Below are 16829 nucleotides of genomic sequence, written 5' to 3' on the forward strand. Positions count from 1 at the left end.
TCAACAGCCTTAGAAACGTACATTCCTCACACACTGTTATGATAACTTGCAAATATGTCTACTGTAGTCAGCTGCATATTGAAAAGTGTGTTTTTCTGGCACAGGGAGAGATACCTTAGATGAATGTGGCCTCCGGTACCTGCTGGCCATGCGCTTGCACACCTGCCTGCTGACATCCCTGCCTCCCCTGTACCGTGTCCAGCTGCTGCACCAAGGTAACCCTCACAGGGAAGGATGGCTTCACTCACAGGACCTGCTTACCTTTGGTGTATAATGTCATATTTCTATTATCTGCTTATTAATTTTCTATTTCATGAAGGCCATTATCTTGCAAAGGCTTGGTGTAGGCTTCCTTACATGCACTGTAAATAGCAAAAAAAAGTATAGCTCTGGAGTAGAAGATTCTGGCCTGTCCAGTTTCAGGCCTGAATAAATTCCCCAACCAGATAAAACACAGATTGAATATGTAATTTATTGCTTCTGCAGGAAGAATTAAGACACTTACTGACATGAGCATGGGTTTATCTTAAAAAATATTCTATTGTTTTCATCAGAGCAGTTTTTTTTCTTTGCTCAGTCTGAGTAAATGCTATTGTGAAATACTGAAAAGAAAAGAAGTTCCACCTAAAGAGTAGAGAGAAAGTTTCTGTCCCAAAATGGGTCTGCTTCTGTGATAACAAAATATTTTTCCTTCAGTCCTTCAACATATAATTCTTGCATATTTGTGAATTGGGTATTGGGAAGTGATGAAAGAAGTGCAGAGGAGAGGACATCCCTAAGAAGGAAAAAGATATTTCAGCTGTTTCTTTAGCAGCTCTACTTCCTTTTGAGGAAATTTGTGTCTCTCAGATGTACCCAGCTCTTGGGTTGGAGACCTCATTTTGCATCCCTGACATACTCCATTTGTTTATTGGCAAGTCCTAGTCTTCTCAATTGTATTGGTTTATGTCATTGTTTAGGCCTGTCAACTTGCCATTTTGCATGGGCTTTCCATTCTGAAGCTGAGGAGGAGTTGATCAATATGATTCCTGCTATCCAGAAGGGGGACCCACAGTGGTCTGAACTGAGAGCTATGGGCATTGGCTGGTGGGTCAGGAATATCAACACTCTGCGAAGGTGCATCGAGAAGGTACCATTTACTGGTTACAGATTCTAGCTCCATGCTGTTAGATGGGCCTACTGTATGCATTTTCCAAGTCATCTAATGTAAAAATACAGTTTCAAATGTTACAGTTTAATCAAAGAATCCAGGACAAAAACAATTATCCTAGTACTACAAATCAAATCCAATTACATGAGAGTCCTATATTAAACCCCAAGTGTTCATTCAAGGAAAACTGTTATTAGCTTAAGTATTTTTAAATAATGGATTTCTAGCGGAATTTCACCTAATAGTATGAGTTACTGTACCAATTTTAAAGAAAATATTTTTATTTGCACATTCCTAATGTCGCACTGTGCTTGGGAGGGGTTGCTATCTGCAATAGTGCTGTTTTTCTGACTCTTAAAAGCATTTGCAGTGTAGAGCTCTGTTACAGAAGAATAAAACATTCTCACAGAAATTACTTTGCTGCTTTGTAGAGATAATACAGTCTACCTGGTCATCCTCTGTGACAAACACGGGTTATCTAGCTAAAAGCAGCTTTTATATTTTCATTGATAATAGTAGGCTTTGTTTGCTACAGGTTGCAAAAGCTTCGTTCCAGAGGAACAATGATGCCTTAGATGCTGCACTTTTTTACCTTGCTATGAAGAAAAAGGCAGTGGTGTGGGGTCTGTTTAGGTAAGTTCTGCTAACTTGAAGTTTGATTAAATCCTAATTGAACCAGGAATGCAAAGCAGAACTCATTCAAGAGTAGAGTTTGATTTCAAGTAATGTTGTTCAAATGATAGTATGCTAAGGTACATAATAAATAGCTCTATACATTGCATTTCTTTATACAGGTCCCAGCATGATGAAAAGATGACTGCCTTTTTCAGCCACAACTTCAATGAAGACCGATGGCGTAAAGCTGCTTTAAAAAATGCTTTTGCTTTGTTGGGAAAACAACGTTTTGAGCAGTCAGCTGCATTTTTCTTGCTAGCAGGTTCACTAAAAGATGCTATAGAGGTATCCGCTTTTGAGAAATTAAGTTTCAGTTTCTAATTTGACCTATGTGACTGCATCCTTACAAGCTGTTCTCTGTTGAAGTCTTCACAAACTGTGGCAGCACAAATGGGATGGTATGTCCACACAGGACCCCCTTGTGCCCTGCAGACATACCATTTACCTCCACACTACTGTGAAAAGCAACTGGGAAGCTGATTTGAAGGCCAGAATAATTGTTCAGATACACTATTCCTCAATGGAAGCACTCTTGGGAGTACCAGCTGTGACCCTTCTGCAAAACTTTGTTTGAGCTGCACATTTAAGTTGTAACACTCTGTTGTACCTCCAGCTATTCTCATGACCTATTGGTACAAAAAAAAGAAGTCAAGAGTTCTCTTCTGAAGCAGTTCTGGGATCCCTCTTTAGTGGAGCTATGATGCTGCTTGCCACAAGGGAGGTGGGAGCTGTGAGAAGGGTCATAAGCTAAGCAGTATCTGTCAGGAGAGGATGAGAGTTAGAGAATCTTTAGAATACCTGCCTATTTATTTACAGTATGTTTGTCTGTATTTTCCTCAGAGATGTAATTCTGCACAGGATGGTGTGAAAAATATCTTATCAGTGATGTAACATGAAAGTTGGAGTGTGCAACTATTCTACTAGATAGAATAAAAATAGACATCTTTATCTTCTGCCATATTACCTTTTAATGCTATGTACTGCTATGCATATTAAAATCCCTAAATTAGACAAAAGTGCACCACTTTCCAAACAGAAGAAAATGTTACTTGGATATATATCACTTACCATATTTTTGACCTGGAGATTAATTTATCCTTTAAAGAACAGATAAGAGGAGAAAAAAATTATTTGTTCTGCAAACATGTATTGCTATTCACTTTATTTTACAGAACTCCCTTTCCCTCATGAAACAACTTTGTCCCCACTGCTTTCTCAGGTGTGCCTTGAGAAAATGGAAGACATCCAGTTGGCCATGGTCATTGCTCGTTTGTATGAATCAGAGTTTGAAACCTCTGTCACGTACACCTCCATTCTCTATGAAAAGATTTTGGGTTGCCAGAAGGATGGAACTGGATTCAGCTGTACTAAGTTGCATTCTGATCCATTTCTGAGAAGTATTGCATACTGGATAATGAAAGATTACACACGAGCACTGGATACATTGTTGGAACAAACACCCAAAGATGATGATGAAAACCCAGGTAAGGGAAAAAATATTAATCTGATAAGGAAAACTTAATAAGAAAAAGAAGGGTGGGAGGAATGCTTTAAAACAATATAAATATCTGTTTTCAATTCTTTCCAAGGGTTGTCTTCAACCCACTGACACCAAACTTGGTTCCTGCTATCAAGTAAGCTCAGGAAAGCTGTCTTTGTTTGGCACTTCTCTAGTAATGGACGCTGGTTGGTCTTTTTTCCAGTGGACTTAAATTCTTATTCTTGCTTCCAGGAATTAGCAGTATTGTAGCAGGATTTCCTATCCCATCTCTTCAAGATTAACGTTAAGTGGCAGGTGGCTACATAGGTTTCATATTTCCTGTAGGAATTCCCTTGGGGAAATCTCTACCTGGATGGTCATCTCAGCTGCCTTTTACCTTAGCTGAGTGCAATGTAACTGCGAGGCAAATAATAGAATTTGTGTCTTTCTACTCATCCAGCTCATACCTTTATTCTTTTTGTGAGGAATAAGTAATGATTTCATTTTATTTTGGTAACTAGACCCAAAATTGTCTTTGTTTGTGTGTTTTGATAACTCTCTAATGCAGGAAATAACTGCAAAACAGAATAATACCATCTAAAAGGCATTTTCAATAAATGTTGTATCTGTTCAATTCCTCAGTTATTGTCAAATCCTGCAATCCTGTGGTGTTCAGTTTTTACAACTATCTTCGGACCCACCCCTTGCTAATCAGAAGATACTTCAGCTCACCAGAAGGAACTCTGGCCACCTTAGGTCTAAAAACTGAGAAAAGCTTTGTTGATAAAATTAATCTTATAGAAAGAAAATTATTCTTCACTACTGCAAATGCTCATTTTAAAGTAGGCTGCCCTGTGCTAGCCCTTGAAGTCCTTTCCAAAATTCCAAAGATAAGAAAAAAGTCTGCTGTAACTGGAGAAAAAGATTCATCCAGTCCTTCAATCCAAGCTGATGTTTCAGATTCCAAAGCCCTACAGGATGGTGCTGGAAGTGGTGATATAGACTGGTCAAAACCCATTTCAACTTCCTTTGCTTTGGAGAGTACTGCTGACTCTTCAGCACAATTTGACTGGAGTCAACCAGCAGTAAAATTTGATGATGAGCCACTTACTCTTGACTGGGGTGAAGACAAAAATGGGTCAGATGAAGAAGACAAGGATGTTGGGATAATGATGAAAAAATCTGATTCTAAGAGTGAAGATGAGAGGACCTCAGACACCAGCATGGCTCAAACACCACATGGAGAGGTTTCTGAGGCAGGAGACACTGAGGTTGATGTTATTGCTGAGCAACTGAAGTTCAGAGCCTGTTTGAAAATCCTTATGACTGAACTGAGGACTTTGGCTACGGGTTATGAAGTGGATGGGGGAAAGCTGAGATTTCAGCTGTACAACTGGCTGGAAAAAGAGATTGCTGCTATGCACGAAATATGCAACCACGACACAGGGGACAAAGACTACTGTAAAACATATACCAAAGTAAATGGGGATCTACTGGACCCCGAAGACATTATGGACAAGCCAGACATTGGCTCGTACGAACGGCACCAGATCGAAAGACGGAGGTTGCAGGCAAAGCGAGAACATGCTGAGAGGCGCAAGTGGTGGCTGCAGAAGAACCAAGCTCTGCTCAGAGTTTTTCTCAGTTACTGTAGTCTTCATGGGGCACAAGGTGGAGGTTTAGCATCTGTAAGGATGGAGCTGAAGTTCTTGCTGCAGGAGTCGCAGCAGGTAAAGCAAATTCAGCTCGTTTCTATTAATGAATGTGAACAGTTCTAGATTCTCAGTTATGTCAAATGCATGAGTTGGTGCCTAGAGCTGCTAATGTTCTGCAAGTTTAATGGTCGTGATCATTTTAATGTTCTTGGAGAAAGAACTTGCTATTTAAATATGCTACTTTTCCCAATATGGATTATTTGGTTCTGAAGAATCTGCTATGTGACACTGAGGATCAGGTTACTTATGATTATGGAATATAACTGTTGCTGTTTCATATTGTAGCTGCAGTGTTGTTTGTGTTACTGTGACGTAATTTTGGTCACAATTTTTAGATACCTATATAATAAATTAAATTCACAGTTACTGAAATAAAATCTCATTCCTAGACCTCTGCAGATCATGAAAAGGAGCTAAAAGGAATGGGGTCTTAGCTTCAGGGCTCTACAAATAATATAAAGTCAGACATGGTACTACTCTGGTTACTCTGTTATGGCATTTTCTACATTTCCTACAAAAGGAGATGTTTTACAGTAAATGGTAATTACTACACTGAGCTACAGCAGATAATCTGATACTGGGCAAGTCTTTTAACATGCTCTAGCCCCAGATATCTCCTGTTTCAGACAGGAGCAACAGGCAGCTGTTTTGGTGGTACTTGGCTTAGAAGGTATATTAAAGCATTTTTTACAGTTCTTTTTGTTTCCCCTTGAGAAACTCAGATGAGTACAGATTTGTCTTTATTGCTAAACTCAGAGCAATGACTATTGTATCAACTTGTGATACTGCAAGTATATTTTTAGTTAGTGGTTCTTAACAGACAATCTCCACACTTGCTAGTGAATTACATGAAAATACTCTTCCTGCATAAAATCAAAATGTGCTCCAGCAAACTTGGCTGTCAGATCTGAACTTTGTTATTACAGTAAATAATAACTTGCTTTTGACAGTAAAATCTTGTCTGTACTGAGTAGACAGCAGTGGAAGAGGATAAAAAAAAAACAGGAAATATATTTAAGACGTAAAATTTTCTCTCTTTTTAATTTTTTTTCAAAGCAATGATTTTAAATACAGTCTTTTCTTTTAAACAGGAAACTACTGTAAAGCAACTTCAGTCTCCACTTCCACTACCCACAACACTACCACTGCTTTCTGCAAGCATAGCATCCACAAAAACTGTGATAGCTAATCCTGTGCTGTACTTAAACAACCACATCCATGATATACTTTACACTATTGTGCAGATGAAGTCACCACCACATCCTAATATTGAAGATGTCAAGGTAATTCATAGCTTTAATCTAAGGCCTAATGTTTGATGAAATGGAAAGATAGTAGGAAAAGACAGGAATGAGCTCAGGGTGAGTTTAGGAAAGTTTTCTTTTTTAACAGTTGGACAGTACCATTTTCTTCACACTGTGGATTTCATTGAACTTTCCAAGAAATGCTTGCATTTCCTCTTTCTAAGAACTGGACTGGTTTTGTTGCATTGTGAGGCAGAACCAGTTATTTTGTTACTTCTGAAGACTAATGGAATTTTTAAGCACATAACTGAGGTAAAAAAGATTTTTAGATAAACTATTATATCATGACTACACAAACTTACTGTGTTTTATGTATACTGAGTAGCTATTACTACACTGAACTGCTGTGTTATACAGTACAGCTTCCAGGAACCAGTCTATAAAATTCATTGTCATAACAGGACATCTTTAATCACTGCTTCAATATGCTTGTTTACTGTGGCATTTCTGTATTAGAATCAAGTTAATTATCTTGACATAATATTAGAAGGTGTTGACTGCCATCAAATTATCTTGAACAAACAGTTGTGATTTTCTAAGCATGTACTGTAAACTTAAAGTAGCATTCAGTTGCTATTTCTTGCATTTGCTTTAAAACTTGGACAGTCCTGCAGAACACATTTCCAATAGCATTTAAAAAGAAATGTACTTTACTCATCTTTTATATAACACATATAGCTTATTGGTTCTCTTTATTTTAGGTATACACACTTCATTCTTTAGCAGCTTCGCTTTCTGCATCCATTTATCAAGCGCTATGTGACAGCCACAGTTACAGGTAAAGAGGGAAGTTTTCATACAGTCCTACTTTTGCAGTATACTTTTTGCATCCTAAATGGAAATTCTTCATGCATGTGACTTAAAAAGGGATTAAATGCTTATGTATGGGTAAAGATACTTGTCCACTTTAAACATTGCTAACTTTGATATCAACTTTACACAGATAAAATAATACCAACCATTCAGGGTTTTTCAATAAACAGTAGGAAAATATGATGGCACTCTCACTTGGGACACTCACTTTCTCATCAGAAAAAAATTTATTTGTATGTAGCAGTCAAACAGAAGCAAATCAGTTTACTGGGATGGTTTATCAAGGACTGCTTTTGAGTGATCGACGCAGACTGAGGACAGAAAGCATTGAAGAGCACGCAACTCCAAATTCATCTCCTGCTCAGTGGCCTGGTGAGACTAAAATAAGGTTATTTTTAGCTCCACTGGACCAGCTCCATGTGTCAGAATTATTTCACTGTCCTGTATGAGGGATGAAATAGTGGGTAACCAATGACAGATATTTCTAACTTAGTTCTCAAAGCAGTAACAGCCTTTCACTTTTTCACATATCAAAACAAATAAAAATGAACTTTGTATATGGCAAACATCTTGCTTGAAGAAGAGACCATGATCTTTAGGATAAACTTAATGACAATTTGTCACCCCAAAACGTTTTCCTCCAGTCTGCCTAACCCACCCCAGCAATGCTACTTCTTACTGTCTCCACAGTACTGTCTCACATGTATGCTGTACTGGGTAAAGCCATCAAAGCAGCTGATTCTGATGTACAAGTATCCGCTGTGGAAATGGTGCAGGAATTTCATAGGCACACTGAACTGCCCATAGTATTTGCAGAGAAGTGCAATGCAAAAGTCCCAGACTCAAGAAGGCTTTTTATATTTTTGATCTTTGTGATTTTAAGAAAACTGTTGATAGCATGTTTCATGTGAATAAAAGCATCATGTCGCTACTAGTGTTTACCACAAAGTGTAAAGGTAAAGAGTTTTCTTTTTCTCCATTTGTCCTCCCACTCATTTAATCCGAGAATTTCTCTTTCCTCTTTGCAGGTGTGAGTTCACTTATCAACCTCTTGAGTTCAGCTCAGGACGAAGACCAACCCAAGTTGAACATCCTGCTGTGTGAAGCTGTGGTGGCCGTGTACCTGAGTCTCCTGATCCACGCCCTGGCCACCAACTCGTGTAACGAGCTGTTCCGGCTGGCGGCGCACCCGCTCAACAGCCGCATGTGGGCCGCCGTCTTCGGAGGGGGCGTCAAGCTGCTCGTCAAACCCCGCCGGCAGTCCGAGAACATCCCAGGTATGCGTGGGATGTGCTGATAGGGGTCATCCTCACAGCCTGCGTTCCACGCCTCTGCCAGCCTGCTAGGGGAACCTTCCCTCCTTCCTTCTAAAGACCCAAGCGGAATTTAAGAAATTACTGGCAAGAAAACAGTTACGTTAACTAAAAAGCTGAAACAAATAATAGCCTTGCAGTTGTCCTTTGTAATGGCGTCCAGCACATTTTGAGTTTGCCATAAAAACTGTATAGTTATTATAGTAACAATAGTAATATTAGCTGCTTACTTACAACATTTTTCAAGACTTCCAGCCATTATTTTTAGGGGGAAAAAACCCAGATGGTATAAATCAGTGTTAATACCTATGGGTTTTTGTACGGGAGATGAGTGTTGTTATTTAATGACTGCAGTAATTAGGAAACAGTCTTTCTGAAATCAGTTTCTATTGAAATCCTAGTTGCTAGGATTTCACCTAGCACAAGACCACAGAGGAGGAATACCAGCTTCATCTGGCAGAAAAACAGCTCATGCATTTGTTAGCTCCAGCCAAACCCAGGATTTTTACAAAGACATATGATGAGCAAGTGTTAATATGCTGCATGAGGAAAAGCAAAAGTGGAGATTGAATTCAGACTCTGAAGACTAAGACAGATACAGCCACTTGTGATAAATTTCAGCAGTACTGAAATCACACAGACTTTTAAATCACCAGTAGGCTTGCAACTTATGCAAAAATTAGACATTCCCTCCACAGAATATAAAACCAAATGGTAATAAGGCATTGCACTATTACAAGTATGCACAACAGGTATTTGTCGTTCATATAATAAGTTAAACTCATTTAGGGTAGTTATATTCATAAGGTTGTAGCATGAATAACTTCTGTAAGTCATGTTCATTTGAGATGTATTCTGTTTTCCTTTAACCCTCAAGCTGCTACAGCTTCTGATGTTTCAGAGGATGGTAAAGAAGGTTTGTAAAAGACTTGCAGTGTAGATGAATGTTGGTAGTGGCTTTTTTGGACAAACAGAATAGTTTTTGAATACCTAGCTCGCTTGTAATAAAGTAAGTGTGATCTTCAATGTTGCCTGGCCAGTAACACTTTGAAAAATAAATTCCAAATTTATATTTGGTTACTATTAAGGCATTTTAAATTGTAACACTTCAAAGTAGACTTCAGTTGTCAAAAAGCCAGTCTTTCAAATTTTCTTTGCTACCCTAAGAATTCCTTGGTTTATATTTGAGTAACTGTTAATTAAGCAGCATATACTGTGTAGTGATATTTTACATATTACTTTATTTCTCAACAAAGTTTCTGAGTTTCTTTATTTCTTTCCTGAGAAATTTTTCGGCTAAAAGACTTTTTAAAAGCTACATCTCCTAAGAACTTTATCCAGTATGTAACTGTGAAGTAAAATGTATTTTTCATAATATATTCAGCATCTAAATGCCACAGTTATTGAATTTATCAAAATGAAACTTTATGATTACACTTACTTTATTTACACTGGCTTCGATTCTAAATCAGTAGAAATTAGTACCAATAACAGTGGTGTTAGTTGCTTCAGTTATAAAATACAGACATTTTGAACATGCAATACTAATACCAGCGTTTTTAATTACCTGATTTTAGCACCTCCTCTTCCATCAGAAGAAATGGATAAACACCGCCGTCGGTTTAACATGAGAATGCTGGTGCCAGGAAGACCAGTAAAAGACAGCAATGTGCCACCACCCGTACCTGCAGAAAGACCTTCTTACAAAGAAAAGTTTATTCCTCCTGAACTCAGCATGTGGGACTATTTTATGGCAAAGGTAATTGAAAATTTCTTTAAGTTTTTAAGGACAAAAAATAAAGTGAAAATTTTGAGCACTCTTAGTAGTAAGATGCAGAATATTATCCTCATAATAAAAGATAAAAAACCTACAAGTCTATTAGTTCACTTTCAAAACATGCTCTTGTCAATAATAGTGATTAACACTTTTCCCCCTCACTTATATTACTTTTATTTTTTGGGACATTAGCTTATAGGTTAAATTGCTGTCATTTAAACTCTATGAGAGTCGTAAATGAAGTCAGAGAAGAGATGAGAATATTGTTTTTATACAGACTTTTGCTTTGCATTGCAGCCCTTTCTCCCTTTGTCAGACAGTGGTGTTATATATGATTCTGATGAAAGCATTCACAGTGATGAGGAGGAGGATGATGCTTTCCTCTCCGATGTGCAGATCCAGGAGCACACAGATGCCAATTCTTACAGGTCAGCAGAAATTGTCACTGCTTTAGAATAATTATGTCATATGCTTACCTCTGCTTTCAAATTAAAAAAAAAATATGGCACCATCCAACGTAAGTCAAGCAATTTTAGTACTGTGGGCAGACTTGTCTATGGCAATAGGATTACAGAAATTAGAAATTCTCATCACAATAACAGTTCCCCATTTACTTTCCAGAAAAAAGGGATTAGGAAGTTAAAGTTGTGTGGTTTGCAGTTTTTCGGGAGGGGAAAACAACTGAGAAACACCCATTTTCATTTTTAAGACTCAACATAAGGTACCACAATGCCAGCTCTAGAATAATGGTTCAAGCATGTAGTTTTTGAATGAGGTGCAGGTTAAATAGAACCTTTATAACCTGTGTATTTGCTTGAAGAAGAAAAATACCCTGTAGATAACTCCAAATGTTTTTTTAACATGACTAAATCTATTATTTTTATACAGCTGGGCTCTTCTACATCTGACAATGGTAAAATTAGTTCTGCACAACATTAAGAACTTCTTCCCCATTGCTGGTCTGGAATTCACCGGTATGCTAAATTCTGCTTTACATTTTATTTTTCTGTATATGCGGCTTTCTGTCAGACTTCATGTTTTAATTCTAACTTTAAAATTCAGATAATTAAATACCTTATTTATTACAATTGTCAACATATAAGTTTCCTTTCAAGGAAACCTTTTAGGTGGCTGTGTTATTATGGGGATTTTATACTCACTATAACTTAGGGGTTTTTTTGTCTGAGCCTTTCTTTATTCATATTTCTGTTTAGATCTGCCTGTAACATCTCCATTGGGCATTGCTGTAATAAAAAATTTAGAACACTGGGAACAGATTCTTCAAGATAGAATGGACCAGTTTGAAGGCCCACCTCCAAACTACATCAATACTTACCCCAGTGACGTTGGTGTAGGGGCAGGACCAGCTATTCTCCGCAATAAAGCGATGATTGAACCTGAAAACACACCATTCAAGTAAGTATTTTTTCCCAGCAAAAACACACTCTCTGATTACAGAGATTCTAAAGAGCATTTTTTCCTCATGTTGTCTAAGCCAACAAAGCCAAACGAAGGTTGTTTAGCTCTTAGGTCTAATAGCCAATGTTCTGCAGAAATGATTTTCACACATCCCTTTGTTCATTCTTATGCAGCAGCCTCTCTCCTGCAGTAGCCTTTACTTTGTTGCACCTTTCACAGCTGCAAAAAGAAAGGGAAATGAGGAAAGAGCAGAGGTTGTAGGAATGGAGGGCAGTGGCTGCTGCTGGGAACACCTTATTCAACCTGTTTTACTATTCCTTCAGTAGCAGTTGTCTCTCACCCTATCCCAGCAGCAGGAGAGTTATATAATACATGAGATGTCTGGAGGAGGAGAAAGACAGTTGTACTAAGGTCCTTTTAAGGCTAATGCTCCTGTGTTTAGACAGTGTCATGCCTGGAGGTGTCTGTAAATGCAGATACTGAACTGTGTTTTCGACTCAAAAATAGCTTGCTTTTCTCAATATATTAAACTACAACTGAGTCAACAGTGCAAAATCACTTAGCGGTGCCCTGGCAGCCAGGAGAGCCAAACATATTCTGGGATGCATCAGGCACAGCATGGCCAGCCAGGCTAGGGAAGGGGCTGTCCACCTCTGCTCTGGGGTCACCCCACCTCAGGTGCTGGGGCAGTTTTGGGTACCACAATATAATAAGGATATAAAACTATTAGAGAGCATCCAAAGGAGGACAGTGACGATGGTGAAGGGTCTGGAGGTGAAGCTGTGTGAGGAGCAGCTGAGGGCACTTGGTCTGTTCAGCCTGGAGGGGACTGAGGGGAGACTCACTGCAGGTACAGCCTCCTCCTGAGGGGAAGAGGAGCAGCAGGCACTGATCTCTGCTCTCTGCTGACAGTGACAGGACACAAGGGGATGCCCTGAAGCTGTGTCAGGGGAGGTTTAGGTGTGTAATCAGAAAAAAATTCTTCACCCACGTGGTGGTTGGGCACTGGAACAGGCTCCCTGGGCTACTGGGCACAACACCACCAACAAAGTTCCAGAAGTGTCGGGTCAACACTCTCAGGCACACAGTGGAATTCTTAGACTTGAGTGATCCTCTAGAGTCCCTTCTAACTCTGGATATTCTGTGTTTCTTTCCTTCTTCTGCTTTATCCAGATCAAAGGATTACTCAGCTCTTCCAGCAAAAAGACTCTGGCATTTTCTTGTGAAGCAAGAACTTCTTCAGGAGACTTTCATAAGATATATATTCACAAAGAAAAGAAAGCAGAGTGAGGTAAACAAAGGATGTAATGTTTTTTCAAAAACAAAGCTCAATTATAACTGTTCCTCAGTCTCCTCAGTATTTAATTTTTCTTCCCATTTTTCATTGACATTTCAGTTTCTCTTATTTAACAATGTTTGGATTTTTTTCAAAACCAAAACGACCATCATGTTGTTGATTGGGATATCAACTGAACCAAATATTTTTTAACACAACATATCTCACCTTCATGTATTTGAATGCTATCTTGATAAACAGAACATTTGCAATAACAGCAATAAGCAAAGAAATTTGATTATTCTTTTTTTTTTCTTGGTGTGTCATACTGAAAAAGAAATTTAAATGTGCTATTCATTTGTGTATATGTATATATGCATGAGTAATATATACATATAAAAGTAATATTATATAGTAATATATAATATGGGGCTTTACAAATTGTACCGGTTGCAGCTGTTATGTTCTAACTAAAAATTTAAGCCAACGTGTAAATATCATGGGAAATAAGTATATTATTTAATATCTTTTAGAATTCCTGTAAGTATGGAGTTTGTGTGTGTATTACTCCTCCATTTATTTACCATATCATACATTTTGTGTTCATCTAGGAGGCATTACATTTTAAGTGAGTTTGTTTAGATTCCTGTCTTAGTTTCTGTGCCTTTTATAAAAAGTTAAAAATACATTTGTCATCATTTACTGACAGAGTGGCCTTTAAAATCTAGTTTGGAATGTTTCATTCTTTTTTTATATTTGTTTGTGCATGTGTTTTGTGTTTGTGACTATGTGATGTTATGTAGTCTGTAGAAGATCGTGTGGAGCAGGTCAAACAAAACTGCGTAGCAGAAGATCACAAAAACAAGGTAGTATCCCTTCTCCCAAACCTCTAGCACATTCTTAAAAGTTCTGTGGAACTGGCTTTTCTTTTCTAATGTGACTAACAGAAGCTGTGTGTTCTGTGTAGTCTGTGTGACAGGCTTTTAATCCATGAACTAACTTCAGATGTCCTGATAATTGGGATGAGTGAACACCTTGTAAATAGTGTTGCACACACAACTTCGTGTTTCTTACACTCAAATATCACTTTTGGCTTCTAGAACACCAAAGAGTATGAGAAGTCTAAAGTTTAGCTACTGAAACAATGCTAAGGCCACTGAACTTTTCTTGCATGAATTTTGTATAGATTTTTGCACTCTGAATGTACCACTACAAAATGGATTTTTGCACTAGTTGAGGTTTTTTATAAATGTTTTGTAGGTTGAAGCAGATCTTGGATACCCTGGGGGAAAAGCTAAAATCATTCACAAAGAATCAGATATGATAATGGCATTTGCAGTTAACAAGGTAAGCCTCAAATACTACGAGAAATGTAATAAAAGATCTTAATTATAGTTAGAATAAATTTTGTATTTGTGCTGCGTAGGCAAACAGCAATGAAATTGTTTTGGCATCTACACATGATGTTCAAGAACTTGATATTTCAGCTCTGCTGGCTGCTCAGTCATTCATATGGATTGGGGAAGAATATGACAGAGAATCTAAAAGGTAGGACTGTTTCTTTGTGGTTATATTAGTAAGAGTATTGATTTTCTGTGAGGCTGCATCTATATTACCCGTGTAAGCACAAATGGAGCATACAAAAAACATTAATTACTCTTCTCAGTAGGTTACAGATTGCTTTGCAAGTGAGGGAAAGCAAGATAATAATTACTATCTTTAGGCATGCCTGCATGGCACAGTGAAGTAAAACCCCATGTGGTGCATAAGATAATAGAGGAAGTGCTACCTTGGACACCCTGCAGTTCCCTTGCATCAGTGCAGTGTGGAGGGCAGCTGTGGTGGCTGGTGCTGGTTGTTCCCATTCCCTCCATTCCTGTGCTGAGAGCTGTGAATGCATCAGCTGCAGGGAGCACTCCTCTGTACCAGCTCCCTGCACACTGCACACACACAGGTCAGGAACAGCCCAACAATATTCTTCTCAAGGGAGCTTATATTCTTGTATTGGGATCATCTCTTGAGATTAATCATGCAAAGTTTTGGTGCACATGGAAAGAATATGTACTCCATAAGCACAGCAGTATCAATTTATTGTCTCACTATTGTCACTTCCTCTACCCACTACCATTAAGCTCTTCAGAAACAAGCAAAGATCATTAGGAGCAAATAAGCATTTGTTTAAATCAAAAGAACTGTTCTTTTACAGTTCTGATGACGTTGACTTCCGTGGTTCTACCACAACACTGGCTTCTTCAACTGCACCATCATTTGGAGTGAGTCAGATCCAGCCATCTCCATCCATGCCCTGGCTAGGCACTGGGCAAACCAGCACTGGAGCTGGTGTGGTGAGTACTCCTGTGTGTGCAGCTCAGGAGAGCAGACTGTTTATTGTCTGTTATTTAGTAGAGAGACCCAGTGTGCGTTAGTCATCATACTGTCCATCCAGTATTGACATAAAAGGCCAATAGTGACCAAGACCTGGCCAAAAAGATAGGCCAAACTAAGTATTTTCTCATATACTGTGGCACAGAATTATTGTAATATAGAAAATAATGGGACAATCTGGGTGGTTTTCTTTCTTATGGGAACTTTGATGTAGGACCACTCAAATAATGTTAAATACCTTAAGAGATTTTTTCTTTAACTAGGGGACACTCACTACATAATAGTATACTTAAAATTGAATAGTGTCTTTATGCCTTTTTCAAAATTATTTTATTTTTTCTTTGTTTCATAAAAAGCTGATTAAAAGAAATCTGAATAACGTCAAGAGAATGGCTTCACATCCAGTCCATCAGTATTGTAAGTGAATCACTAGTATAGAATTAATAATTTTCTACAAAATGCTGTACCATTAATGATGATCTTTTAATCCTAGATCTTACAGGAGCACAAGATGGAAGTGTCCGAATGTTTGAGTGGACAAGGCCACAGCAGCTGGTGTGCTTCCAGCAGGCTGGGAATGCCAGGGTGACGAGGATGTATTTCAATGCCCAGGGAAATAAGGTAAGTACAGCATGTTGGGTGAGGGGGAGTGTTGGAGTTTTTATTCATAAGGAAATGTTTGCTTGTGCTGTGACCTCTGAAGCAGTTTTAACTGCTGCCATGCAAAAACTGTTAGGGTGCCCTAGAACAATGATACTGTGTTGTGCATTTGTGGGAGCTTTGTAATAAACCCTGACCCTTATTCTCCTTCCTCTTCTCTCAGCTCCACACTGCTCTCCCATATCCTATTTGCCACATTTTCACACTATTTGTTCTCCCTCTTCAGAAATCTGTCTTCCTATATGGTGACCTTTTAAAATTAAATATTTTAAACAAACCTGCAGACATTTCTTATTTTATGGATGCACACTTGTATCAATAATAGAATCATTAAGGCTGCAAAAGACCCCCAAGGTTGTCCAGCTGTCAATCAGTATAGGCATAGATCTTCAAGCAGTGCCTCCCACTTTGCATTCTGGCCCAGATTGTTTTCACAGAATGCATTACCTATAAGAACCTGGAAGATAGGGTTAATTCAGCCCATGAGTTGAAGGCTGTGAGTGTACTCCACTAGACTAGAGAGCAGAAAGAGTACAAAAAGACACGCTTTGGCCAGAAGTGACTCTATGAAGGATATGAGATGCAAAAAGAAGAGTGGAGAAAGAAATTGGGAGGAATACCTACCTCTTCAGTTTTTCATGTTGCCCATTCTGTTATTTTAACAGGTCTTGTCTGCATTTTTACTGAGAAAATATTTAACTTCGTTATATTAAAAGATGTACATAGTTATAAAACAGCAAAGGTGAAATGTACATAGCTATAGAACAGCAAAGGTGAAATAGCTGGAAATATAAAGTATCTCTCAGCATATCTATTTTCAGGTGGCATAGAATGTAATTGAAACTTATTCTAAAAATGTGTT

The 16829-nt window shown here is 38.3% G+C and overlaps 1 protein-coding gene across 1 annotated transcript in view; it reads left to right on the top strand.

Annotated features, from left to right (window-relative positions):
• DMXL2 (Dmx like 2) overlaps nucleotides 1–16829 on the top strand; it is a 48070-nt gene that overhangs the window by 25737 nt on the left and 5504 nt on the right. Inside the window, exons 19-39 of the mRNA XM_066328433.1 lie at nucleotides 105–215; nucleotides 960–1129; nucleotides 1686–1783; nucleotides 1945–2110; nucleotides 3045–3309; nucleotides 3948–5035; nucleotides 6112–6303; nucleotides 7026–7102; nucleotides 7379–7509; nucleotides 8166–8414; nucleotides 10028–10209; nucleotides 10525–10655; nucleotides 11116–11201; nucleotides 11442–11643; nucleotides 12820–12937; nucleotides 13726–13788; nucleotides 14183–14269; nucleotides 14349–14470; nucleotides 15129–15267; nucleotides 15664–15724; nucleotides 15801–15928. Of these exons, the coding sequence (XP_066184530.1) occupies nucleotides 105–215; nucleotides 960–1129; nucleotides 1686–1783; nucleotides 1945–2110; nucleotides 3045–3309; nucleotides 3948–5035; nucleotides 6112–6303; nucleotides 7026–7102; nucleotides 7379–7509; nucleotides 8166–8414; nucleotides 10028–10209; nucleotides 10525–10655; nucleotides 11116–11201; nucleotides 11442–11643; nucleotides 12820–12937; nucleotides 13726–13788; nucleotides 14183–14269; nucleotides 14349–14470; nucleotides 15129–15267; nucleotides 15664–15724; nucleotides 15801–15928 (3866 nt within the window). The remainder of the gene's footprint in view (nucleotides 1–104; nucleotides 216–959; nucleotides 1130–1685; nucleotides 1784–1944; nucleotides 2111–3044; nucleotides 3310–3947; nucleotides 5036–6111; nucleotides 6304–7025; nucleotides 7103–7378; nucleotides 7510–8165; nucleotides 8415–10027; nucleotides 10210–10524; nucleotides 10656–11115; nucleotides 11202–11441; nucleotides 11644–12819; nucleotides 12938–13725; nucleotides 13789–14182; nucleotides 14270–14348; nucleotides 14471–15128; nucleotides 15268–15663; nucleotides 15725–15800; nucleotides 15929–16829) is intronic.

This window comes from Sylvia atricapilla, chromosome 13, assembly GCF_009819655.1.
Source record: "Sylvia atricapilla isolate bSylAtr1 chromosome 13, bSylAtr1.pri, whole genome shotgun sequence".
Classification (NCBI taxonomy): domain Eukaryota; kingdom Metazoa; phylum Chordata; class Aves; order Passeriformes; family Sylviidae; genus Sylvia; species Sylvia atricapilla.